This window comes from Zootoca vivipara, chromosome 2 (assembly GCF_965207765.1).
Source record: "Zootoca vivipara chromosome 2, rZooViv2.hap1.1, whole genome shotgun sequence".
NCBI lineage: Eukaryota > Metazoa > Chordata > Lepidosauria > Squamata > Lacertidae > Zootoca > Zootoca vivipara.
The window spans coordinates 86,555,413-86,582,477 of record NC_142584.1 but is presented as its reverse complement, the minus strand read 5'-3'; the positions used below and the strand labels follow the sequence as shown (position 1 = coordinate 86,582,477).

The following is a 27,065-nucleotide window of genomic DNA, read 5'->3' as shown; positions in this document are numbered from 1 at the left end:
AAAGGGGGTCGTTTTGAAATTAGGACTAGGTATTGCTTAAATACCAAGTTGTTCAAATGTGTGTCCTCCTTTCTTAATTATCATTTTCACAGAGTTTTGATAGCAGAGTTTAGATACAATTTTCATTAATAGTAGATTTTGTCCCATAGTGAAAGATGTTTCTGTTCCTAGAGGTGAGGCATCTGATTTTCACTGATACCACCATCACCTACTGCAACTCTCCTTACCATATCCTATTCTGTTCCAGAGGATTCACCTGACCCTCAAGAGCAGCTTTATCAATGGGGGCGGGGCTGTAGTGACAATTGATGAAAAACAAAAGCCTTGCCTTGTGCAAGCAGGAGTGTTTCCTAGAATGCGACCACTGACTAAAACGCAATATATGCTTCTTATTTCTTAAAGCATTTTTATCCTGTTACTTGGTCAAAGAAAGGGTATTAGATCTAGTAGTTTAAAGGGAGGTTGTTTTTACCATCTTGAAGATGTTAAGTAACCTGTCCACTAAGTATTAGAACAGATTAGCATGAAGAAAAGCAGCTTCCTGAATACATAAAATGAGAGACACAACTATCCTTGTGTAAGCACAATATATTTGTTTTAGATTAAATATCTGTATAAATGAGGAGCCATCACTGCATTTATTTGAGCAGTTTATAGAAATGTAAATAGCTGTGACTTACTTAGTTTGTTGAGATTATATTCTTAAATGTCACAGATTATATTATTAAATGCTACAGGGTTTGAGATTTTTTTTAATTGAACTTTTCTCCTCTTAATTTATGTGCTATCCTATCAGTGCACAAGGCAGCCCATACAGATTAAAAAGATAAAGATGAAAGATAAGAACTGAAATACATTTTTCTTAAAAACCATTTTTAAAGGGAGCCCCATGCAGTGTGCTTGACCCTAGTCAACCCTCATTATTGTAATGGCATGGCTGACAGTGGCTAAATTCCAGTTTCTTAGGAAGCGATGCTGGAGGTGTCTCAGTTTAGCTGACAAAGGAACCTCCTAGCCATAGCTACTACATTTCCCCCTGTGCTATGTTTGGATGCAGGTGCTTCCACAAATTGCACACCTGATCCAGTGTCCCATGAATCACAAGTAGATCATATCCCCAAGAGCATCCATATTACAAACATTAACATCCTCTTGTCTGCATTCAACATCTGTTGTTGAGCCTCATCCATTTGACTGTGGGCACTAATCTAAGTTGAAGATAGCTACTCCTACCGGTAGATGTTTATTAGTGAAATGCAGAGCATGCCTGTTCTAAAGCATCAGGTGGTGTCCTCCATTCGTTTCTTATAGCTGTTAAACAACATAGGAGACAGTACTGACATCTGTAGAACTTTGTGTCCAAGCTGCTAAACTGGCTTCACCTAAAATTATTCTCTGTGGCTCCATTCACTCAGGAAGAACTTGCCATAATATTAAATAAAGTGATATTATTATTACATATTCCAGAAGCAGATTCTCCACCAGAGTTACAAAAACTGACTTTGTCCTGTATCTCTATTTGAAATCAGATTGAAATAGGTCAAGGAATGAGAATCTCATTCATAATGCCCAGAGTCACTTTAATACTACATCCATAGACACCTTTCCAAGAAAGGAAAGGCTAGAACAGGGTCCCCATACTAAGGCCCGGGGGCCAGATGCAGCCCAATCACCTCCTAAATCCGGCCCTCAGACAGTCCGGGAATCAGCATGTTTTTACATGAGTAGAAAGTGTCCTTTTATTTAAAATGCATCTCTGGGTTATTTGTGGGGCCTGCCTGGTGTTTTTACATGAGTAGAATGTGTCCTTTTATTTGAAATGCATCTCTGGGTTATTTGTGGGGCATAGGAATTCATTCATATTTTTTCCAAAATATAGTCCGGCCCCCCACAAGGTCTGAGGGACAGTGGACCGGTCCCCTGCTGAAAAAGTTTGCTGATCCCTGGGCTAGAAGTTACCGGTAGTCTAAAGTTAGCTGGATCACCCAGATTTCCCTTTGGCTAGCAAGGCTGGTAGCATAGGTTTAGACTGCACCTTCTGGTTAAGGCAGGAGCAAACTATTTAGAAATAGGCTACTCCCATGATCCTCTAGTTTGCTTCTTGCCTTTGTCAAAGATCCGTTTTGGAGCTCTTGGCACACCTTTTTGTGTTTGCAATCCTGAATAGGTTTTTTTGACAGCAAACTTGGCCACCTCATTTCTTACCCCTAGCACTGATCCCACTGATCCCAATACTTTAACCTTGGGGAACCCATTGTGAGAACCATAGCTGCCAAGTTATCCCTTTTTTTAAGGGATTTTCCCTTATGCTGAATAGGCTTCCTCGCGAGAAAAGGGAAAACTTGGCAGCTATGGTGAGAACTGCCCATCCCACATCCTCTGCTTCCTGTTCTTTAACCAGTTACTGACCCATAAGACTTCTTATAATGGCTAAGTTCATTCAAGAATCCTTGGTGATGGACTTTGTCAAAAGCTTGCTTGTTTTAAAGTAAGTGTGTATGTGTGCCCGCATGCATAAAGTTTGTACATCACTTGATTGTAAAAAAAAAAAAACCCTTAAAGAATTTGCAATATCTCACCTTTATGGTGCAAAAGTGCCACTCATGGCTGCTTACAATATTTAGAAATTACAGTTTTTTAAAGACCGTAATATAGGATAAGTAACCAAAGGGCAGCAATTCAAACATGAACATGAAAGCAGTATATCAGCTACATACAATAAAAGCTTGCTGAAATTCATCTTCAACTGAAGAGAAACAGCAAGGGAAGATGCCAATCGACTTCATTGGCAAGTGTTAATTGGGCTAAGGATTGTGGCCTTGTACCTTGACCCCTAAACTTTAGCTATGAGCTAAAGGATCAGTGAACGGGAACTGCCTGTGTTGTTAGGATTCCCAGCAATGTATTAATTTATTCATTTTTGCCTCCCCACGCCCCACCCCCGTTCCATAGCAGGGGCTGGATAGGTGTTTGGCTCTCTGCCCTCCTGCAACAAAAACTGGAAGGAAAGCTCTGATGGTGTGTGTTTATTTTTGGGCCCCACTGAATTGTGGTCACTACACACAAGAAATTCCCATTGATTTCAGTGGTACTTGCTTCCAGTTAATACATTTGGGATCAAGTGTTAGACCAATTATCTTTCCATGGCTATGCCCATACTTAATTAGTGCATTCAAGAGATCCTACAATACTTCCGTCTTTTGAATACAAAGTAGATTAGTGGTCTGACCTGTTTTAAAGTATGACCTGTTGTTTTCCAGTTTCTGGCCAATGCAATCTTAGTACCTGCTGTACGTTCTTATTTTTTTTTTAATGATACCTGCTTATTATAGATTGGTTATAATTTATCCTCAATGGTGATGACTAAGGCAGTTCCATCTTCTTTTTGCTGCCAGATTTGTGTGTTGTTTTGTCCCAAGAGTACATGACACATGGGGTCCCATTCTTAATAAAGGCTATACCCTGCACAAATACATTTCCCCCTTCACTTGAATTAATATCGTATCTATACACATGAGGCTAAGTTTATTACAGAGCTGCATTTTTAAAATGTCCTTGTCTCAACCCTGACTCTGTGTAACTCAACGCTTTGCACAGCATGCAGTATGTTCATATCAGATATTCTGTTTAAAACTCCTTATTTAGCTCATGCAAAAAGTATAAACAGTAATCTAATTCACTGCCACTTGTGGTACACAGTAATCAATTTTTGTCTAGTATACACAGTAAGTAACCATAACTAAGTATATGTGGAACATATTATACCTGTTGACTGCCTACAAAATATTAGGACATTGCTGATGCATTTTTGTTTCTTTGTTTCGATAGGCATTTACCAGAGTGCGAGACCTTCAATATCTAGAACTGATAAGCAGCATTGAGGTAAAGGAAAAAAGAGGGGGATGCAAAATGTAAAATAAGGGGAAAGCTTACTTAGTGCAGTATCCACACAACAGAATGTTAAATGGACAATGAATCTATTGAGAGTAAAAAAAATGCTGAGTATTTTTGATTTGGAGTGATGATTGATATGTATTGACTTTGATCCACTCTTATGACAGAAACTTAATGAAAAAATGGGGAACGGCTTGACTATTCAATTATAATGCTGTAGATTCCTGTGGCTTGTTTCAAAGTATTTTATAAATAGGAATTAATTTAAGTCTTACATCACCCTCTTGAGATAGGTAATTATTTTTATCTCCATTTTCCAGACCAGGCAACTGGCACAGAGGCACTGTGACTTGCCCAAGGTCACATGACAAATCAGTGACAGATGGGAGTAAAATTTGGGGCTTGCAACTTTCATGTTGCGCTCTTAACCTGTTCAAATTCCTAGCCCATGACTTGATAGATTTTTTAATTATAGAATAATTACTAAGAAGAATCTAAAGGAAAAGCAAATCTATCACCACTCTGACCTTCCTGTAGGATGTCGTAGTAATGTAAAACATGTGGGTCTACAATGAAAAGTCTAAAGGGAATCCTTCATGTAGATGTTAATTGGGGTTCCTGTCTCTTGTGTAGGGATGCAGTCTGCTCTCTGCAGCCACTGGTGGCAAAAATGTCCTTGTTCTATCACGGTGCTTTAAGGAAGTTTACTACTGTCATGGATGACATTGGATGCAGGAAATAATGCCTCAGTTATAATTCTTTTTACAAACTACGAAAGAGCAAAAGTGTATTTGCGTTATTGAATCAGCCCGCCATCTGTCCTGTTGCTGTACATGATCTCTGGGTTAGTTATGATGCCTGAAAATGAATGGCAAGGGACCTCGAATTGTGCAGATCACTTTCGTGTGTAGAGATGGGGATGGCAAAGTCTAGGTTTGAGAATGGCTACTGAAATGGTTGCAACTATTTTAGACCTTTCTTGTGTAAATGTCCCCTGTTAGTGTGTTAGGCTTATTTTGAAGCTAGGTCAGTATGCTATCTTGCTTGTGGCAGATCCAATGAAAAGAGAGAGAGCAGGGTCCCAGGGTCACATATAGTGCTTTTAAATAATTCCCACTCAGTTGCAGTTTTATGCAGTAAAGGTATATTTTACTAATCATTTCACATGGGAAGAGCCCTGCTGGCTCCTTCAGACCAAAGCTCCTTCCAGCCAAGCACCCTATTTTCCCAGACAATTTCAGGAAGCTCACAAGCTGGGCATCAACTCTCCAGCAACTGGTTTTCAAAGGTCTGCTGCCGCTTACTTGGACGGTCCACTTAATTAGCATGGATAATAGCCACTGATGGATTTATCTTCCATAAATGTGCCAGATTCAGACATTTCATGTCATTTGCAGAGATGCTGCATTATCCTAACCTCCCAAATCACAGTGTTTTTTGAATACTTCTTGATACAGCACCTGTAGTGCCCCCTTTTTGTGCAGAATATAGATGCTTGGTGTATCTAAAGATACTTGATGTTACTGTCTCCCAGCACCATTTTAATTTGTTGCTCTGCTGTATGATTCATAGAACAGTAAATCTGCCTCCTCCCATTCTATCAAGCTAATTTTGTTTTAGGTGTGGGTTTGTTTTTTTTCCATTTGAAGGCTATGTGCTCCCCCTTTTCAGAGTGTTGTGAAAAAGCTTTGACCGTTTCACTTCTCCACTTTCGATAGCAGGAAGCTGAATTGAGCTGGGAGGTTCTGGATGCTGCCAGTATTTGCAAGCCTGCCCCCCAGCCGTCACTCTGGCCCATTCTAATGGGCAAGTCCTGCTAAGCTGTGAAGGCACAGGGGGAGGCTCTGGTGTCCTCCAATAGTAGTGCCACAGTGTGGATGGCTCCAGGAGTGGGCCTCAGCCGCACCGGGCTGCAACCGCCACCCCAAGTTCCAGCTGAGCAGCCATTGTCAGTTTCGCTTCTATGCTTCTGATAGAAGAAACTGATTGATAGAATTGATAGAATTCAATTAGGGTGCTGTGAAAGACCCTTCAGGGCAGGAAATGACAAATATATCCAGCCTTCTGCATTGGAGCATATATCTAGCCTTTCTCTCATTAAAGTAAAGGGAGATGTGGAGCAATGGCTTCTCAAATGAGTCTGAATCTGTAGAATTAGTCATTTGTCCCTACCCTTTATCCTTTGAGATTTGTTTTAGTCCTCTGGCAATGAATTTGCAGGATTATTCAAAAGATAAAATGCAGTAGGGGGTATACTTTGCAGGGTTGTCGGTCAGACAGACCCTTAAGATACATGGGGGGGGGGGAGATTCTGTATCCTGTAGGATAAATCCTCAAGATGCATGAGGGAGCTACATTAAGGAAGGAAAAGCTTGGGAGGCAGGGAGAGAATAGAAGATGCTATTCTGTTGATTCGAAACACTGACAATCAACAAAAAAGGTGGGCTGTAAGGCTTCAGCACTAAATTAATTGTAGAGAGGTGGAAGCAAAAACGGGCTCTCCTGCCTCATGTTAGATACCCCATGAGATGGATGACAGATTAGTCCCTATCTTGTAATTCCCTGTGCTTCAAAATGTAAGTCCACAGTGGCTATATGTGCACTGTTGTTTAGCTTAATGTGGGTAGTTTAGAGAGAAGAGCTGTAGTTCAGTGGTAGAGCAGCTGCTTCCGCACATGGGAAGTCTCTGGTACAGTCCTTGGCATTTCCTGGTAGGGCTGGGAATGTCCCTGTCCTGGAACACTGGAAAGCTAGATAGACCAATGGTCTGACTTGTTACAAGGCAGCACCCTACGTTCCTTCGTAATTTGGCATTCTATATGCATGCTATAACTTTAAACCTTCTCCTCATAAATAACATGCCACTAATTGGAGAGAAACATTTGCCAAATCCTGTTTTTCATTATGTTCTTGTCAAATTAATTTTTCTTTTTAATCCAGATGGTATAAGCATAACTTTCAACAGCCATTTGATAGATTTTAGTACAGCTAGGTTTTGTGATCTTGAAGTGGGGCAATTGCACGTGGTTTGGAATTGCTAGGCCGGTTTTTTGCACATTTGAGGAGCAGGGAGCAACAACCACATGTAATAAAATTGTATATACTCACATGCAACTTGGTGTGTTTGCATATCTCTTTAGGTGCAGAACAAGTGGACTGAATTTCATTCTAGACTTGCTTCCTCACTGACTGAAACACTTCTTTGGATATTGCTTGGTTTCTCTTTAGGTCGTCCAGTTACAGTAAAAGTACATGATGTTGGGAAAGCTGTGAGCAATGTGTTTCTTCAGCATAGAAAGCAGGCAAAACTCTATCAGTGTAGACAGAATGAAGTAATTTCTGTTGTGGGCTGCCCTAGTTTATCCCTGGGAACGAACAACAGGATTGCACACTCTTTCTTTCCTTGCTTCTTCCCTCCTTATTTCCCCAGTGCAAACATTCTGGTTTAATTAAACTGCAATTAAATGCTTTGTCCAAAATGAGGAATGCCAGTTTACAAACCAGGATCTTAAACCAACTACAAACATAGTGCTAGACCATTCTTTATTGCTAAATGGACGAGCCTCAGGGAGCCTGTGGTCGGCATGAGCCTTGCTCAATAGCCCTTCCTCTCTGCTGCTGAGAGGAGGAATTCTGCTGAGTTTACTTTCAGTTCCAAAGAACCTTGGCTTATTTTTACATGCAGATGAGGAAACCTGGTTTAAAACAAACAATGTTTAGTTGCTAAGCAAGTCAGCTTCAAACCGTGGATTATGAACCTGTCCAGTTTAATTAACCGCTGATTGTTTTGAACCAGGTTTCCTGGGTTGCAGGAAACACCAAGCTCAAGATTCCTTGAGACTGAAAGTAAACTCAGTAGCCATCCTCCTGTTTGTGTGAACACAACACTGATGCTTTGCTCAGGCTCATCGAGGCTTATCTATGCAACACTAAACTATGGCTTAGTGTTGCATGTGGTTTAAGATCCTGCTTCATATGCTAGTATTAATCCACAGTTCCCTGTTTCGGCAAGAATAGTTAATCGCTTAAATGAGTATGTACATGCCAAGGAAGGGTGGAGGCAAGGGCAACATGCATTCTCATTGCTCATTCCTGGCTACTAAACTAGTGATGATAAGTGATGATATTCCAGCTGAACTATTTAAAATTTTAAAAGATGATGCTGTTAAGGTGCTACACCCAATATGCCAGCAAGTTTGGAAAACTCAGCAATGGCCAGAGGATTGGAGAAGATCAGTCTACGTCCCAATTCCAAAGAAGGGCAGTGCCAAAGAATGCTCCAACTACCGCACAATTGCGCTCATTTCACACGCTAGCAAGGTCATGCTTAAAATTCTACAAGGCAGGCTTAGGCAGTATGTGGACCGAGAACTCCCAGAAGTGCAAGCTGGATTTCGAAAGGGCAGAGGAACCAGAGACCAAATAGCAAACATGCGCTGGATTATGGAGAAAGCTAGAGAGTTCCAGAAAAACGTCTACTTCTGCTTCATTGACTATGCAAAAGCCTTTGACTGTGTCGACCACAGCAAACTATGGCAAGTTCTTAAAGAAATGGGAGTGCCTGATCACCTCATCTGTCTCCTGAGAAATCTCTATGTGGGACAAGAAGCTACAGTTAGAACTGGATATGGAACAACTGATTGGTTCAAAATTGGGAAAGGAGTACGACAAGGTTGTATATTGTCTCCCTGCTTATTTAACTTATATGCAGAATTCATCATGCGAAAGGCTGGACTAGATGAATCCCAAGCAGGAATTAAGATTGCCGGAAGAAATATCAACAACCTCAGATATGCAGATGACACAACCTTGATGGCAGAAAGTGAGGAGGAATTAAAGAACCTTTTAATGAGGGTGAAAGAGGAGAGCGCAAAATATGGTCTGAAGCTCAACATCAAAAAAACCAAGATCATGGCCACTGGTCCCATCACCTCCTGGCAAATAGAAGGGGAAGAAATGGAGGCAGTGAGAGATTTTACTTTCTTGGGCTCCTTGATCACTGCAGATGGTGACAGCAGTCACGAAATTAAAAGACGCCTGCTTCTTGGGAGAAAAGCAATGACAAACCTAGACAGCATCTTAAAAAGCAGAGACATCACCTTGCCGACGAAGGTCCGTATAGTTAAAGCTATGGTTTTCCCAGTAGTGATGTATGGAAGTGAGAGCTGGACCATAAAGAAGGCTGATCGCCGAAGAATTGATGCTTTTGAATTATGGTGCTGGAGGAGACTCTTGAGAGTCCCATGGACTGCTAGAAGATCAAACCTATCAATTCTTAAGGAAATCAGCCCTGAGTGCTCCCTGGAAGGACAGATCGTGAAGCTGAGGCTCCAATACTTTGGCCACCTCATGAGAAGAGAAGAATCCTTGGAAAAGACCCTGATGTTGGGAAAGATTGAGGGCACTAGGAGAAGGGGACGACAGAGGACAAGATGGTTGGACAGTGTTCTCGAAGCTACGAACATGAGTTTGACCAAACTACGGGAGGCAGTGCAAGACAGGAGTGCCTGGCGTGCTATGGTCCATGGGGTCACGAAGAGTCGGACACGACTAAACGACTAAACAACAACAACAACAACAAACTATGGTTTAGCAAGCTGGGGATTCAGCATCTGAACTGGGCTACTGACTTTGTAACATTTAAGCATTCAGCAAGTCTGGGTGTTACATTGCTTGTTTCAAATATTTCCAGGACACCTTTAGAATGGAATCAGCCTCTGTGACTTGGTTTAGAGTTCTAGCTAATGCCAAACCATGATCTCTGCAAATGCAGCAAGAGTTCAGAAAATGGCATCCTTAACGCCTGCTATCTGCCGGTCAATTGGTTCCACCAATCACATTCATGTTTTTTTCCGCCTCTCGTAATAATTTGTTTCTGTTTAGGTGATAGGCACTGAACCCTTGACAAGCCGCAGCAGTATTCATTGCTAGCAGTTATTATTTTCATCCATAAAGTACCTAAGTTACTAAGGAAATGGTGCCAATCCTGAATGGAATTCCAGTTAAGTGGAACATCACCTCCCTCTCCTCCCTTCAAATGTCCCTCAATTCTGTCCTGGCATTTTCCTCACCATCCAGGGCATATTGTGAGCCAGGTGGGAACTGGAGGACACAGGGAAAGAAGAGGAAGGAGGAGTTCAGTTGTGCAAGCGGAAGGCCTTGCAGGGACGGCCCACTGTTTTTCATTATTTATTTATTCGCTTTCTTTTTAGCATTCTGGTTAGGATTCTTTACAGACCAATTCTTAATCTCTATATCCAGTTTTTCTCAAGTGGGGAGGGCTGTATTTCTGTTCCTGTGAACGATCAGCTCGGTATGCCTGGAGATTGATTCTGTTAAGAGAGGTGAGGGGGGGTGGGAATGGACAAAGTGACAGCTTTCCAAATTAAATATTGCTGCTTTGTAGAATACTGAGAAATAGGCCAGAGAGAATGGGGTTTGAAATTGTTTAGTGGGTAATTGAAGTAAATCGTGGGTCCATTTCTATCTCCAAATGATGTTTGTGGAGGATTAGAGGAGAGGGAAGGGAAGCGAAGGGAAGAAGAGTAGGGTGGCAAATGCCCCTTTCCAAAGAGGGATATGCAAAAGGAACCATATTGAGTGGTATATTTTAGTCTTTGTTCTAAGATACCAAGTTATTAAATTCTTGCACATAGCCAGGCCACCTTTCAGCATAAGTGATGTAAATGCCAAAAATACTAAGGAATAAAAGGCTTGCAAGTGGCACACTGTGCTTCTTAAATAACACAAATATCTTTCGATCCCGCTGCTGGTTCTGACAGGATTGAAAGACAAAGTGCTACTTTGAACAGCTAGAGAGGTAAACCTAGGTGGTCTGCCAAGTCATTCTTTTTAGATTTTTGAGAATATTTGTGTAATATTATTAAGGCCATTGCTTTTTAAAGTATGTGGTATTCTTATAACAGCCACTGATATTGTTTGGATTCTGACAGCACTTGTGTGTAGGCATATGCATGAGTGTGAACACACACACACACACACACACACACACACACACACACACACACATACACAATGTGCACATTTCCTCCAAGAAAGCATCCTTCCATGACAGGAAAGTGGTTTTATTTCCACTAATACAACATTCATCAGATGGGCAGGGATAATATAATATGATAATGATAGCTGGCAACCAATTAAGGTTAGTCCTTCCTGAAGATGTAGATTTTTTTTCACTGGGAGGGAGACATGTTGGAGAGTTCATTGTAGATGTAGCCATCCCATTGAAGGATATTTTTATTCCATTGTAGTGACTTTGAAAGTTCTTCATTAAAATTTATTCTTAGCTGTCTGTCAGAAACAACTTTTTTTTAAAAGTTATGCTCAGTGCCATGTTTCTTAACTAGAAACTATTAAATTAAAAATGCAAAGTACTTAATTAAAAAATATAGGCATTTCCATGCTGTTGATCACCATAACAACAAACTGATAGTGCAGATGGTGACCATTAATTTTTAAAATAGAAATAAAAGCAACACCACTACTTTCTGATGTTTACAACCTTGGTTATTAACTCTGCATTATACTATAAAATCAAAGGCTACCAGACACTTGAAATTCCCTTTCATTCTCGTGTCTCTGTATTCGTTTTGTGTGCCTTCCATAACCTTGTCAAAGTTGTAAGAGCTTTGCCAAGAATCACACATGTCAGCAAGTAGTACAAATGTAAATAATACACATTCTTCAAATGTGTTCAGTTTGTATTTCTTTCCTGGCAGGTACTGGAGAAAGAGGAAGGACAGGACTCATGGGGCAATAAGTGAGCAGGGCAGAAAGGGAGTGGATAGCTAAATTTGGTAGAAAGGTTGAGGACAATTGCAGGCACAAACTAGGGCACTTCAGAAACATCACCTGGGCTCCTAACCGGGGCGTTTTTTCAGCCAGAACTCAGTTGCGGCACCTCTCAGGTGGACGCCATTGCCATTATAAGAGAGCAAGGGAGGCGTTCATGGTGAGCTCTTTTTCTTTTTCTAGAAAAATAGCACTGCTCCTAACAATTGTTTTCACATATTTTAAAAAGTTAAAACAGAGATTTTTCAATGAATTCAAATGCACACTTCAAAGGTAGATAAAATGTAAAGGTAAATGACTCCTGGACAGTTATGTCCAGTCAAAGGCGACTATGGGGTACGGCACTCATCTCGCTTTCAGGCCAAGGGAGCCAGCGTTTTTCCACAGACAGCTTTCTGGGTCATGTGGCCAGCATGACCAAGCTGCTTCTGGCTCAACGGAACACTGTGACGGAAACCAGAGCGCCCGGAAATGCCGTTTACCTTCCTGCCACAGCAATACCTATCTACTTGCCCTGGCATGCTTTCAAACTGCTAGGTTGGCAGGAGCTGGGACCGAACAATGGGAGCTCACCCCATTGCGGGGATTCGAACCACCGACCTTCCGATCGGCAAGCCCAAGAGCGCCACCCATGTCCCTTATAATCCAAAGACCCTGGCATAATTTGCATTATTTTCAAAGGGGCTTCTGCAGAACAACAGGATCCTAATGCGCCACCTGAAATTCAAACATTTCATATGTATGTATCTGTCTTTGTAAGGCAGTCAACTGGCAGGATCCTTTTAGACTAATTTGCATTTCAATTTCCACTGTAGACTGAAGAGTCCAGTCATGGATCAGTAGGGTTTGCTGCAAATGTCACATTTGTAAACTTCATTGACCAAATGCCCTGCTTCTTACACTCACATTTATCATGCCATGGAAACTGTTTTACATAGCAATTTTGCATGTCTGTATCACCATCATCATCATCATCATTTTTATTTACGGTATATCCTGCCTTTTCCCCAGATTGGGACTCAAGGCAGCTTACAGATAAAAATACAAAAACACAGATAAAACAGAAAAGGCTAAAAACAAAGTCTACTTCATGTAGTTGCCATAGTGGACCTCTTAGTAGTATGGTTATTTTAAGCCATATTGACAAACATGCTTGTATCAGAGCTTTGGGCAATCTCGATCAACTTCTTAGTTTCTTTGTGTTATCTCTCTCATGCATAAACCAGTACAGCCATTGATTTTAAGACACACCAAGGGGCTTCATTGGTTGTCCTGGGAAAAGATACCCATAATGATGAACTGATCTTAACTCAGAAATGCTAAGAATACAATGTGAACAGTGGAGGTGGAAACTGTTGAGCCTTCTTAACAACTGCAAATGGATAATTTCTCATTGACACGCAGGAGGGCAGTGAGAATACAAGTTTGGTAGATCAGCACCTTTGGCTGATCACTTTCCCACTGTATTTAGTCTTTCATTAAATTACAAGTTATCAATTGGTGCTGGGTAACAATTTATTAACTCCTTGAGTTGTATAATTGAGGGTTATCCTAGCGCAGTCTCAGACATTTATAGCTCAGGGAAACATTTCATCTGATATGACATTTGCTTTTATTTCTTGGTGATCCACTCGCTCTCCGCTGCCTTCGGGAGAATGGGGCCGAGAGTCCTTCTGTAGCCATAATAAAAAGCATGAAAGCAACTTGTGTTTTGCTGTACTGATTATTCCAGTACTGATTTGCTCAGTATCTAGCTGCCTTTTGTACTGTGCTCTTTGCTGGTGAGTTCCTCAAGAATTTTTTGATCATGAATCATTGTGTTTGAAAGAGACTACATTCTTTGCCTCAGTGACTGGCACCATTTCATTTGAGTAAGTTTCAACTCAGTCCTTCATGTGACTCTTTATGTGACAGCACTATTATCTGAAAGAGCTCTAGATGGTTCCAGCCATTTCCTTATAAGCCTTTTTTGTCTGGTTGGTAGACACCAAACATCACAAATATGCTGAAAGTGTTGATATATTGCAATGTATCCATGGAATCCTATTCCTTTTGAAGTTGCATTTGCCTTGGACTGTAGACAAGAGCAACATTGCAGTAAGCATTGGTAGGAACAAGGTTTGACATGTGCTGCATAGGATTTGTCACCATATCATGCCAAGGTAGAATTGATCTCACCTCTCAGATCTTGGTTATCATTGGGAAACCTGCATGTGCCTACTGCTTGTATGTGATAAATTTATCATCATGCTCTCTTGAGGTGGAACACATGATAGTGCTAAACTGTGGTTCTTTGAACATGTTTCAAAATGTTTATTCTGAGATGTACAAAAGTTTCTTTTGCAAAAGAGCTGTCATTAACCTTTTTGTCTTTAGCCTTTCCACCAGTCTGTGGGTGATACTCAAGGTTGGTCATCCGCAGTGTACATCCACACCGAAAACTGCCTAAGTAATTTGAGCCCATTGGTTTCAATGGGTCTCCTCCAAGTACGACTTGGCTGGATGTCACCTAGTATCCTGGCAGTTCCCTCACTGCGAGAAGTGAGGTAACAGAACCAGGCTGAGGGCCTTCTCGGTAGTGGCGCCCTTCTTGTGGAACACCCTCCCATCAGATGTCAAGGAAATAAACAACTACCTGACTTTTAGAAAACATCTGAAGGCAGCCCTGTTTAGGGAAGTTTTTAATGTTTGATGGGCAGGGTACAAATAAATTATAATAATAATAATTATTATTATTCCTGAAATCCACATCTTAGGCAGCTGTTTGCCTCATGATATAACCTGTATTAGAAATAATAAGGAATGAGAAACATGATGAATTTGAGTTTCCTTTATTTGGAGACCTTTCGTTCTGAAGTTTTATGAGAACTAAAAGTATTTTTAGAAATGAAATTTGGGGTAAATAGGTTTATAATAGGAATATATCATTAGGAACATCTTGGAAATTTCAAGACAGATAAAATACTTCTTCACCCGGACCATGGTTAAATGACGGTTAGCACTCTCCCAGGAGGCAGTGAGGGGCACCAACTTGAATGGCTTTAAAAGAAGATTAGACCAATTCACAGAATACAAGGCTATAAACAGCTAGCAGCCTCAATGGCTGTGCTTTACTGCTGTGTCATAAGCCTTATGCCTTTGAATACCAGTTGCTGGGAATTTCAGGTGGGCTGTTGTGCTCATGTCTCACTTGCAAGCTTCCCACAGGCATCTAGTTGGCCACTGTTGGAACAGGATGCTATGTGACCATTAGCCTGCTCCAACAGGCTCATTTTATGATGTTCTTAGGTACTGCATTAAGGTGTGAGCTTGCCTTGACTTTCATGTTCAGTTAAATTATATACGGTATTATAATGGGATATGTTCTGTTTTTTACTGTACTATTGAATGGGCGGGGCTGGAGAGAGACTTAACATAGAAAGCTTACTAATGGTGCTATTGATGTTAGCAGGGCTAAATCAGTTTATGTGTCAGTAATCCAGTTTAAAAGCTTTGTGAATCACAGCTTAATATTTTCAGTGGCTCTAGCCAATCTTGTTTCCTGCCTGATTATGTTTGCTAAAACATTTCCTGTCCTTTATTATTATTTTTTTAAGGAGAGGAAGAAGCGTGGAGAGAGCAACAATGACTTGTTTCTAGCCGATGTTTATGCATACCAAGGAAAGTTCCACGAAGCAGCCAAGCTGTACAAAAGAAGTGGACATGAGAACCTGGCTCTTGATATGTACACTGACTTGCGCATGTTTGACTATGCAAAGGTACATGGATGTGATTTATGGGGTGTTTATTTAAACTGGCTCTGGCGTCCAAGAATCAAGCAGTTTCCTTTTGGCGCGTGCATTTTCTTTGGTTCTTCTTTTCTGGAAACTCCTGGTAAATATCACTGACCTAAGTAACTAAACCTCTCAGGAACTTTTCCACACAGCACGTAGTTAAACTATGGAATTCACTCCCACAGGATGTATTGATGACCACCCATTTGGGCAGTTTCAAAAACGGGTTAGAGACATTCTTGGAGGATAGAGCTGTCAATGGCTTCTAGCCATGATAGTTGTGTACTACCTCCTCCAGTGTTGGAGGCAGTGTCCCTCTGGATACTAGTTGCTGGGAATCTCAAGCGGGGAGAGTGCTATTGAACTCAGGTTCTGCTTCCAGGCTTCCCATGGGCATCTAGTTGGCCCCTGTGAGAACAGGATGCTGGACTAGGTGGGCCTTTGACTTGATCCAACAGGGTTCTTGGTATGGTCTTAGGAACCTACATGGTGGTATTGTGCTGCATTACTGTGCAAGAGTGTGGTTTAAAAACTGGGATTCCCATTATATCTCAACAAGTTTCACAATACCAGTTAACAGCCTCTGAAATAATCTTTGATTCCTTTGATCCTGTAAATGAACCCTGAAGTTGTTTTTGTATATGTCTGCAAATCAAATTCCCATGTAGAAATAAGTTGTACACAATATGAAGAATGTGACAGTTTTACATGCACTTTCATAAGTTTTATGTTGCAGACTTTTAACGTCTTCTGCGGTATTTTTCTTATCAGAAACCTTGAAAATCAGTACGCTTTATAGTCTCATTAATCACTCGTTACAGACTTGCTCCATCCATTACTGGACATAAGCTTTGCCTTGGCGCACATATTTCTAAATTTCTTTTCTGTGGGGGCGAAAGGTCATCTGAAATGCAGATGGTATTGTCAATGTTTGAGCAACACTGCCTTTCTCTAGCAAGTTAGACTAAAAATTGCAAGGTCTTAATATCGGTTTGTGTTTAAAATCCTCTGAAGCATAAATCTAATTCATAGAGTAGAAATTTGTCATCATGCTAATATGAATTTTCACAATGCTGAACCAGCTTAGAGTAAAATGAAATCTTTTCAGGGTAGGAGAGCTTCATATAGAAGCTAATGACATATTACACACATTAAGCCCTGAAAGTTGGGTTTTCAGTCTGTTTATTTAAAGTTAAAGAAATAGCAGCTCTGAATGAAGAAGCAATAAGGGATTACTTAACTCTTTCCCCATCCTCTCAGTCTCTCCCCCACTCCAAATCCCTCCTCAAATCTGCTGTTCCTTTTTTTTAAAAAAAAAAATCACACAGCTGCCAGAGCTTCATTACACATATTTGCATGTAATGAAGTTAACTTCATGGACAAAAGAGTCAATTTAATTCAGTGGTTGAACTTTGGTTTGCCAGTACTGCTTTTTAAAAGAGTATGCAGATTCTTATTTTTTGCCTGCTACCCTCAGGCTACTAGACATTTGCAGAACCTGACTCTTGAGCCTTGATAGTTTCAACCGACCCTGGACAGTTTGTAGTTGGGGGGGGGGGAATCCTATTCTGTGGGGACAGCTCTGGAGATCATGTTCATATGGGACCTTAGACTTCTTATCAGTATACCAAATCACACATTACTGTCAACTCACAAGTAATTAATTGCAGTTCAGGAAACTGAACTTTCTGCTTCTAATTTATTTCAGTGATCTAAGCTAAAGAACGCAATTACACAAAACAAACACTGTCTCATTTCTTGGTTCGGCTTCTTCGCAGTCAAATAAAACAAAATGCTCTTATTTTTAACTGGACCCCACAGAACAGCAGGATGTTCTTAAGCAGAATTGAATTGAATGTTCCATAAATGGCTGTTCTGGGCTCACGATCGCTGTAATGATGCTGTATACCAGTCACATGAACAGCTAATTCAGAGTTGTTACTTCATTCCACTTTGTGTCTGATCTCTGCCTAGTTCTGCTCTACCTTAGAGTGCTGTAGTGTGGTACAATCTAGCAACTGGATATTTCTCCCTTGTATTACATTAACACAAATCTGCTGCAGGGATGTGCTAGGATGACTTATGACACTATTTCACCCAACACAATGTGATTCCCTGCAGGCTTGATTGCAGTTGTGTCCCATTCTAAGTATGTGCTTACTCTGCTTCAAGCAATAGGATTTCTGTCACTTTTTGCGCCCTTCTAACTGATCAGTTTCTTTTCTGTGTTTCTCTGTTCCCTCCACACACACCCCAATAGGTTGTAGCCATCCTGTATCAACTAATAGGGTTGTATGCTAGATATGTGTCAGATTCACAGCCCTTTTCATGCAGCAAACAATAAACTAGCACAACAGGTACCCAGCCACAGGCCCTTGTCCTTTACTGTGTCATAAGTATTTTAGTAACACCTGGGGTTTGTGTCAAATACGTTACATCTCTCTAAAAAATCAGAGTGATTTACGGTCTTTGTAATACATATTTTTCAAAACAGTCTAGCAATTTAGGCCTCTTTGGTTGCCATTTTGTAAATGTAGAACCTGGGAGAGAGAGTAGAAACTCCTGGTGACTTACAGAATCACAGGCGGTTGCCCCTCCACGGAGATGCCAAAAACTGAATCGGGAGTATGAGGTGTGCAGACCATGTTTCCTGGCTCTTTGATGAGAGACCTTCCTTGTCAGAATCCAGCACTCTGTCTCCTGAGCCCCTCGTAGGAGAACACCAGTAAAAAGCAATGTTGTGTTTAATGAAGTGTTTGGGTCAACTATCACATTCTAGTCTCACACGTTTGCTAATCCTTTCCTTAAGAGCTGTTGAGTAAGCCAAATTTGCCATTATGGTTTTTGACTAGATTTCATAATTGAATCCATTGGCTTTAGGACCTCTTAAATTGTAAGACTGACCTGTTTAGAGAAAACTGTCACTTGTCTTTTAACTTTATTTACAGACGTTGTTCTTGGCAAGTCATGGAAAGCGGGCAAAAACTGATATTTCATTGGTTTTTCCTCCAGAGAATTTTCTGCAGACATTCTGTTTTTTTCTGTGTTCAAACTATGAGAGTTCTTGTGTATTTTGTAATACCAGTCATGCCTAAATCTAATCAGTTGATTTAGTAATTTCTTCTTCTTTTTTTTTACTCCTCATGTGATGTAAACTGCAATTAAGTTACCAGAGTATATTGAAAAGTGAGTTGGTAGGGAAATGGGTATTTGGAACGGGCAGTTGGCACAGTGAATGCTACAGGAAGCATCATGATTGTCATCTCCTGCACTTTTCTCAGGAATTCCTTGGCTCCGGAGATCCCAAAGATACGAAGATGCTAATTACAAAACAAGCAGACTGGGCCAAGAACATCAATGAACCCAAATCAGCTGTGGAGATGTACATTACTGCCGGCGAGCACATGAAGGCCATAGAAATCAGCGGAGATCAGGGCTGGGTTGATGTGTATGTCTTGATTTGTTTTTTCAGAGCTATATGCTGCCATCTTTCAGCAGAAATATTGCTGAAATTTTTCTGGTTGTGCTCACTCTATGGGTTGCACCTGTTGAGGGAGGGAAATCCTATATTGGCATAGTGGGAATGGGGTCTGTAACTAGTGAGAGATGCAGAGCGCCCCTGAATTTCTTAGGGGCTCAGTTGTGCTAGTTGTAGTACAAATCTGTAACTGAAGATAGTTGAAGATCATGGTGCCTGTGTACTGATGTGATTTACATGTTCAGCAACCCTGTTTTCAAAGCATTCATTCATTCGTTTGTACTTTTGTGTATGGTTGCTTTTACACAAAATTGCGTTCCAAGCGGCTCTGAGCATATCAAATGAGTAGCAACAGATAAAAGAATTCAAAACCATGGTATGAAAAATTAAAATTACAAAAACAATTATAAGGACATTCTTCAAGGTTATCTATAATTACTCTGATTTGTCGGATGTTGGTTTCGGAGTCTTAAGAAAACACTGCTGAAGATAAAGCATGCATGAAATATGAATTTCTTAGGATTTTAATAGGATTCCAGAGTCTGCATCAAGGCATCAAGGCTGCAAACTGTAGCAAGGCTGTGCCATGCACACTAGAAGTTGCAGTTTTGTAGCTGGAAGCTTTTGCTCGCAGTCCAGGAGTCCTTTCTGGTGAACACGCAGGTTTATAGTTTGGCAACGAACTTGCTGGACTCTACATGTAAGCAAAAGTGCTTTGCCTTCATACTTAGAACTCTGGACAACAAATGGCATGCATATGTTTTTAAGAGGTAGCAAGTACTAAGAGGTTTATAGCCGCTGATGGGTCTTCTTCTTCTGCATCTAGATTGATTGATATTGCTCGGAAGCTGGATAAAGCTGAGCGCGAGCCTTTGACAAAATGTGCCTACTATTTCAAAAAGCTATTTAACCATGGCTACGCAGCGGAAACCTATACAAAGATTGGGGACTTGAAGGCCTTGATACAGCTCCATGTGGAAACTCAGCAGTGGGATGAGGTAAGTACAACTCTTTTTTCATCCCCTGGGTATCTGCATCCTGGATATATCCTTGGCCTCAAATCTTTTCAATTGCATAAACAAAATTTCTCCTTTTTATATAAGTTGCGTGCATGTCAATGTTCCATCATGCATTTCAGAGTAACCTTGCTACTTGAGGAGAAATAAACCAATTGCATGAGAAGCCTGTCACCTGAGGAATACCTCAATTACAGTGAGCTATTTACCTCAGATGCTGATCTGTGACATCTTTGTGCCACATGGGGTTCATTTTGCCACAAGAAAAAGAGGTTAGCAGAGGGGAAGAGAGAATGGTTCGTGGGAGATGGCATTCAACTTAACACAGCGCACTACCCTTTTGCCGTCTCTCCCTGTTGTGTGGAACTGCAAAGCCGCCCTTAGGATTTTCTGGTATGACTGAACTAAAGCAGTTTCCCAAAATCTGAGTGGATCTATGCAGCCCATTTTTACTCAGGAATAGGCCTCTCTGTTCAGTGGCAGATAGAGATGATGGAAGTCATAGCCCAAAGTATCTGGAGGGCACCAGGTTGGGGAAGGTTGGATTACAGAATTCATTTTCAATTGTCTGGGGGGAGCATTACTTATTGAAATGGCGTGCTGTTGATAAATTTCTGTCACAAGGCACCAGTTCTTGACTGTAATGCAAACCAGGTCTGAAACCCCAGACCCACATGTGGCAAACCACTTCACTTTGATTTCATTGTTTATTTGCCATCAGGAACAGTTCCTCAGATGTATTTGTGAATTGGAAAATCATTTATGTTCAGCTATGTTTCTCAGCAAGCATGTTAAGAATGATTTTTTTCCTGTCCTTAGGCATTTGCTTTGTGTGAAAAGCACCCTGGATTTAAGGATGAGGTCTATGTTCCTTACGCTCAGTGGCTGGCAGAAAATGATAGATTTGAAGAAGCCCAAAAAGGTAGGACGCCTGTGTGTGTGTGTGTGTGTGTGTGTGTGTGTGTGTGTGTGTGTGTTAAAATATTGATAGCACTCAACATGCCCTGGGAAAGTTCCAAGGAACAAAAATTGGAGCACTGTCTCTTTGAAAGTGATGCTAAAATTTGCATTAAAAGCAAAAGAAGACTCTTAAATGGATCTTATTCAATTTTTACTTTAGTTGTTGGGCAAGCTTCTTGTTGTCACTAACACTAGCAACAAATTTAATAAATTATAAGTTCAGTAAAAAGAGTAGACAAAAAAGTAGATTCTACATCTAGTGTTTCTACTCACTTTCTGTTCCGACAGTCCTTGATAATAACTTGACACATATATATTCTGTTTTTGTTGTTGTTGTTTTTTAAAAAGGCATGTACTGGTATTGGGGAAAGGATTATCTCAGCCTGAATACAGTAACTGGAATGGCAGCAGCCCTCAGGAGAGCTAGAAAAGCATTTGGCAGTCTTGCAAATTCATACCTAGTCTTTAGTAACAAAAAAAGTAATAATGAGCCTTCATCATGTCCTTCATCAGTGGAACACATGAGGATTGCTTCTCTAGTCATAGGGCGGTGATGAGTCAGATATGAAAATCTATGAGAATGCAGTTTGTAGAGCAGCAAATTCTGTGTATTACCTTTCATAAGCAGTTCTGTTGTATAAGTTGCACATGGGAACAAGACCATTAACAGATAACGTAAGAGTGTGAATTAGCCCTCAAAGCTCATTCAAATTTCTGTTTTGAGCTTTTGTAAAGCATATAATTACTGAGTAGAATCTGGACCAAGTTTTAATTTCAGCTAGTGACTCTTTATATTTTGAGCTTATTTGCACTTTGCATTTTGAACTTGGGTGCAAGGACCGGGTTTTAAATGGCAAATGGCTTTCTTGCTTTGGAAGTTGATGTGTGTGTTTTAAGTGACAGGGTTTCTCAGCCATGAACAGGAAGCAACAGTTAGGAAAGGATCAGGACTCTGCTGTCACATGTGTGAATTAAATCTCTTATGTGTAGGCTTTCTTTTGATCAGAATTATTTTGCAGCTATTGAGACACAAATAAATTTGATTGGCCCCTTAGCTAGATAAAACACCCAATAACATTTTTCCTCACTTCACTGCTTTTCAGTCCATTTAGTGCTGCTGCACAATCTCATTGGTTTCAATGGGTCTTTTCAGAAACCATACGAAGGCAACCTTGAAATAAATGGGAGTTGTGCAGCAGCAGTTCTTGGTGGGTTGTGCCCACAAAGTCCATGAAAGAAGCCCGAGACACCACAAAAGCCACAAAGTACATTTTTGAAGTATCTAATGCTACATTAACTTCCCCACAAACATGGAGAAGAATACTAGGGTGTAATCCCTTTCATCTGCTCCTTTGTTTAGTTGTGGGCTCTGTTCTTAATTTTAATCAAGTTAATTGGTTTAATCACTTTGTAAAATCTTCTTTATTTTGGCCCCCTTTGCAGCATTCCACAAGGCTGGCAGGCAAACCGAGGCCGTAAAAGTGTTGGAACAATTAACTCGCAACGCTGTGGTAGAAAGCCGATTCAATGATGCAGGATATTATTACTGGATGCTATCCATGCAGTGTTTAGATATCGCTCAAGGTAAGGAAATACAAGCAAGTTTACATGTAATCTGTTCATGCCTGAAGGCAGAACATCTCTCAAACTCTGATGGCTTAACTGGAAACTCATTGTGAATTGCGTTGTACAAGACTTTTGAGTTTTGTTATATTGCACATATTATGATCTTATCTTTTCATGTATGGCTGAGAAGAGAAACCTCATTCTTAGCTCTAGCTCAAGCTATGTCTTCTAAGGAAACTAGGTAACTTCAGTTTCTCAAAACATGGAGGCACACACCTCTGCTAGGGGAAGCCCAAGCTCAGTCTGATTGAATGAACAGCATGGGGTTGGTCATGCCCACCTATTCATTTCAAGGTGGAGGGCTTGTCGACAGTCCTGCACTTCCACGGGCTTTTTGCTCTTCTGGTATTCCTCCTTTGGGAACCTTAAAAAAATGTTCGTTTATTTAAAATGTTTGTCTCCTGCCCCTTTTTTATATATACTGATCCCAGGGTGTGGTTTAGAATCATACCACAAACACAGCAAGAGCAGGAAATACAACAGTATGAATATGATTAAAGTTCCTGTTAAAACAATAAAGTTCCAGCAAAATTTCCATGGGTTGATATCATGCAGATGCCTGTGGAAACATAATCCTTTGGGGTTGCTTCCAAAAAGAAACTACGGTTGGTGTCAGCTGGAATCTCCAAGCTGAGAGTATTCCACAACTCAGATGCCAATGTCAAAAAGGCCCTATGCCATGTTACTGCTAAATGTGCAATCCCTTGGTATCAGAGCATCAGTAAGGGCCCCACCTTTAAAGATCTTAACATCTTGACAGGTCAGTGTCAGGAGAGGTGCTGTTGTGGACTTGATTCTTTTCCCCATCCATATGCTTTCCCTTCCGATATCCCAGGCACAAAATATGGGGACAAGTTTTGGGCTGGGGTTTTGGTCTTCATTTAGGAAGGCTCATTGCAGCTGATGACATGTGCCGTACATCATTCCTTAGCATGCTGCTCAATGGGTGGCCAGAAGGCTAAAGTTCAGAACTACTGGTCTTTAAAAGTGAAAGGCTTTTCACAGGGTAGAGAAGTTGACATTCATTAGTTCCTCTAGAATGTGATGCTTGTTCTGGCAATAGCATTGGGGAAGCTGAGCCATGGGCCCAGGGCTCTGTTGGGCAAGCTCCAAAACTAGGGCCGCTGGAGAGGTTTCTCAGTTTAAATGCTCTTGGTCAGTTTTACTGGAGAAGAGAGGAGGTTTCAGAAACCATTTATGAATCTTTACACCTCACTGTTAGCAATCCTTTGCTTGGGGGGATTTAATGTGTAGATAACTGTGCTGAGGAGCACAGCCTCAACACCCAACTCAAACATGTTTAACTGAGGATAGGTCCCACTGAGTTTCCTGCTGAGTACTCTTGGGATTGCAGCCTTTGCATACAAAATAGCTTGAACTATTTCTTTAAAGCCCTTCACGGCCTAGGACCCTTGTACTTACGGGACCGTCTCTCCTGGTATGCCCCGCGGAGGACCTTAAGGTCCATAAATAGTAACACCCTAGAGGTCCCGGGCCCGAAGGAAATCAGATTAGCCTCAACTAGAACCAGGGCCTTCTCAACACTGGCCCCGACCTGGTGCAACGCTCTGTCTCCTGAGACTAGGGCCCTGCGGGACCTGATTTCTTTCCGCAGGGCCTGTAAGACAGAGTTGTTCTGCCTGGCATTTGGCCTGGAGCCAACCTGATTCCCTCCTCCATTTTCCCTTTCTTTTTCCCTTTTGTATGAGGCTGCATTTTTAATTTCTAATTTCTAATTTTTACAATTTTAATATTAATGTATTTAGTCTTGTTGTTGAATTGTATTTTAACTAGTTGTTTTATATTTGGTGTTAGCTGCTCTGAGCCCGGCCTTGGCTGGGGAGGGCAGGGTATAAATAAAAAATATTATTATTATTATTATTATTATTATTATTATTATTATTATTGCATAAGGTGATCTTATAAAGCAGGCAGCTAATTGTTCCCGTTTCACAGAGTAGGGTTTACACCAGGAAAGAGCAATTTGCCCAGGAACATGTCAGTCTGACCGCTGGTTTTGGCTCCATATTCATTATTCCCACTACCTTAAGATGCTGTCTGTCCCTAGCTTTGTGTGACCCAAAATTAAGGCGGAGCAGGCATTTTTTTTATCAACACTGTACAAACATTGGTATCATTTTGCCAGTAGCTACTCTTAAAATACTGTTCACAGAATAAAGTCGCTGCCCTTCCTGTGCACACTTACATGGAAGTAAGCCCTATGGGACCCAGGTGGCGCTGTGGGTTAAACCGCAGAGTCTAGGGCTTGCTGATCAGAAGGTCGACGGTTCAAATCCCTGCAACAGGGTGAGCTCCCGTTGCTCGGTCCCAGCTCCTGCCCACCTAGCAGTTCGAAAACACATCAAAGTGCAAAGTAAATAGGGACCGCTCCGGCGGGAAGGTAAACGGCGTTTCTGTGCGCTGCTCTGGTTCGCCAGAAGCAGCTTAGTCCGGAAGCTGTCTGCGGACAAACGCCGGCTCCCTCGGGCTATAGAGCGAGATGAGCGTCGCAACCCCAGAGTCGGACCCGACTGGACCTGATGGTCAGGGGCCCCTTTACCTTTACCTTTTAAAGCCCTATGGAACACAATGGGACTGCCATCCAAGTAAACCTTTACAGCAGTGGTGATAATGTATAAATTATTCCAAAAATGCTTGTTCAGTCTAAATGTAAACATGGAAAATGTTATTCCCTTTAGTTATAGCTTCTGCAGATGGTGTTGCTAGAAATATGCTCCACTATTAGCTATGGCCCCTGGTATGCATTTGTCTTCTTAATTTTCCTGCTTTTAAAGCCCAAAATGACATATAAAGCTCACCAAACTACATAAGCTATACTTTGAGGCACACTTGCTCAGTGGTGCTAATCTCTTAGGGGTGTTAAGGCAATAAGCAGGATGGGTCTGTGATCTTTCTTGAGTAAGTCTCTCACTGCAGGTTGGCAACTGATCAGAGGTTTTATATTGATGCTGCCTTTCCCTCCCTCAGACAACGAGCAGCAGAAGACTGAAATGTTACAGAAGTTTCACCACTTCCAGCACTTGGCAGAACTTTATCATGCCTATCACTTCATCCACAAATGCACTGTAAGATTTTCACATGGAGCTTCACAGTTAGTTCACTCTTTGTCCTTTGAAACCGTTCAAAAGACTGTTAACTGATGCAATGTGTTTCTTAGGCCTCTTGTGTCTTACCCAGCATATCCTCTCATGGAGAGGCTGGTATAAGATTGTCCCCTGTGTCTCTTATCTTTGTGGCCTCTTTCTTTAAAGATGAGATTAGATCTAATCTGTTTGGATTCTTCAAGTGTTGTTGCTTTCTGAATAAAGGAAAGCAGTGTGAGGCAAGATAGCGATCAACTAATGCTTAATTCTGTGCATTTCCTTATTAGCTTAACCTTTTTTCTTTCTCTTTTTTTAAACATTGCAGGAAGAACCCTTCAATTACTACTTGCCTGAAACACTCTTTAATGTGTCTCGGTTTTTACTTCATAGCCTGACCAAGGAAACACCTTTGGGAATTTCTAAAGTGTATCCTTTAAAAGGCAAAATCCAAATTCAAGAGCTGACAGGCCAAGCAGAAGGCTCATTGGTGTTGTCGGTTACTGGCGTGCTGCAAAAATATATGTGATCCTTGCTCTCTCAGAGCTGCATTACACAGAATATCAATACAGTATGTTGCTATTCCATCCTCTGTATGATGTTTGAACCCCCAACCCTCTTTAAACACTTGGAAGCATAAAACACTTCCTGCATAGCTTTGGAAACATCTGTGAACCTGTTGAATCTGTTGCTTAGAAAATTAGCCCTTCACTTGGGCAGATGAAGTTGGATCTGACCCAGGGAAGCTTATGCCACAACAATGTGGTTAGTCTTCACGTTGCCACACGACTCACCATTGTCTTTGCTGCAGCATGGTTACCTTTCTGGGGTTTGTCATTGTGAAGGCTGTAGATATGTTGCACTTGCCATAAGGAGTCTCTCGACTGGCCGTACAGTTTAGTTCAAGGCATGCAAAGTCCAGGCACGTGTTTAGAATGTAACTGAGCCTTTCCTCCCACCTCTCCATGGATGAATGTGTGGGACAACTTGTTTCCTATCACTTCCTTTGGAAAGGGACCATGCCTTAGCGACAGAGCATCTCCTTTACATGCAAAAGGCCCCATGTTCAATCCTTGGCATCTCCAGATAGGTCTAGGAGAGACTCCTTTTTGAAATCTTGGAGAGCCACGACTGACATTGTTGACAGCGCTGAGCTAAATGGATTTGACTGGCTCTTGACAATCCTCATTTAGGCATGGCTCCAAATATGAAACTTCATTTCTATCCAGAATTGCTTTTCTGGTAGCTTGGTCCTGGTCTCCGCAGACCACATTTATGACCAGCTTGAATTCAGGATGGCAGCCCTGTTTAGGGAGGCTTTTAATGTTTAATAGATTATTTTATTTCATTTTTCTGTTGGAAGCCGCCCAGAGTGGCTGGGGCAACCCAGCCAGATGGGCGGGGT

The 27,065-nt window shown here is 41.2% G+C and overlaps 1 protein-coding gene across 4 annotated transcripts in view; it reads left to right on the top strand.

Moving 5' to 3' along the window:
• IFT122 (intraflagellar transport 122) overlaps nucleotides 1–27,065 on the top strand; it is a 65,196-nt gene that overhangs the window by 28,327 nt on the left and 9,804 nt on the right. For all 4 annotated transcript variants that reach the window (XM_088662352.1, XM_088662356.1, XM_088662355.1 and 1 more), the window contains 8 exons: nucleotides 3,829–3,882; nucleotides 15,303–15,464; nucleotides 18,761–18,927; nucleotides 19,784–19,955; nucleotides 20,793–20,895; nucleotides 22,377–22,517; nucleotides 25,548–25,645; nucleotides 25,989–26,089. In XM_088662352.1, the coding sequence (XP_088518478.1) occupies nucleotides 3,829–3,882; nucleotides 15,303–15,464; nucleotides 18,761–18,927; nucleotides 19,784–19,955; nucleotides 20,793–20,895; nucleotides 22,377–22,517; nucleotides 25,548–25,645; nucleotides 25,989–26,089 (998 nt within the window). The remainder of the gene's footprint in view (nucleotides 1–3,828; nucleotides 3,883–15,302; nucleotides 15,465–18,760; nucleotides 18,928–19,783; nucleotides 19,956–20,792; nucleotides 20,896–22,376; nucleotides 22,518–25,547; nucleotides 25,646–25,988; nucleotides 26,090–27,065) is intronic.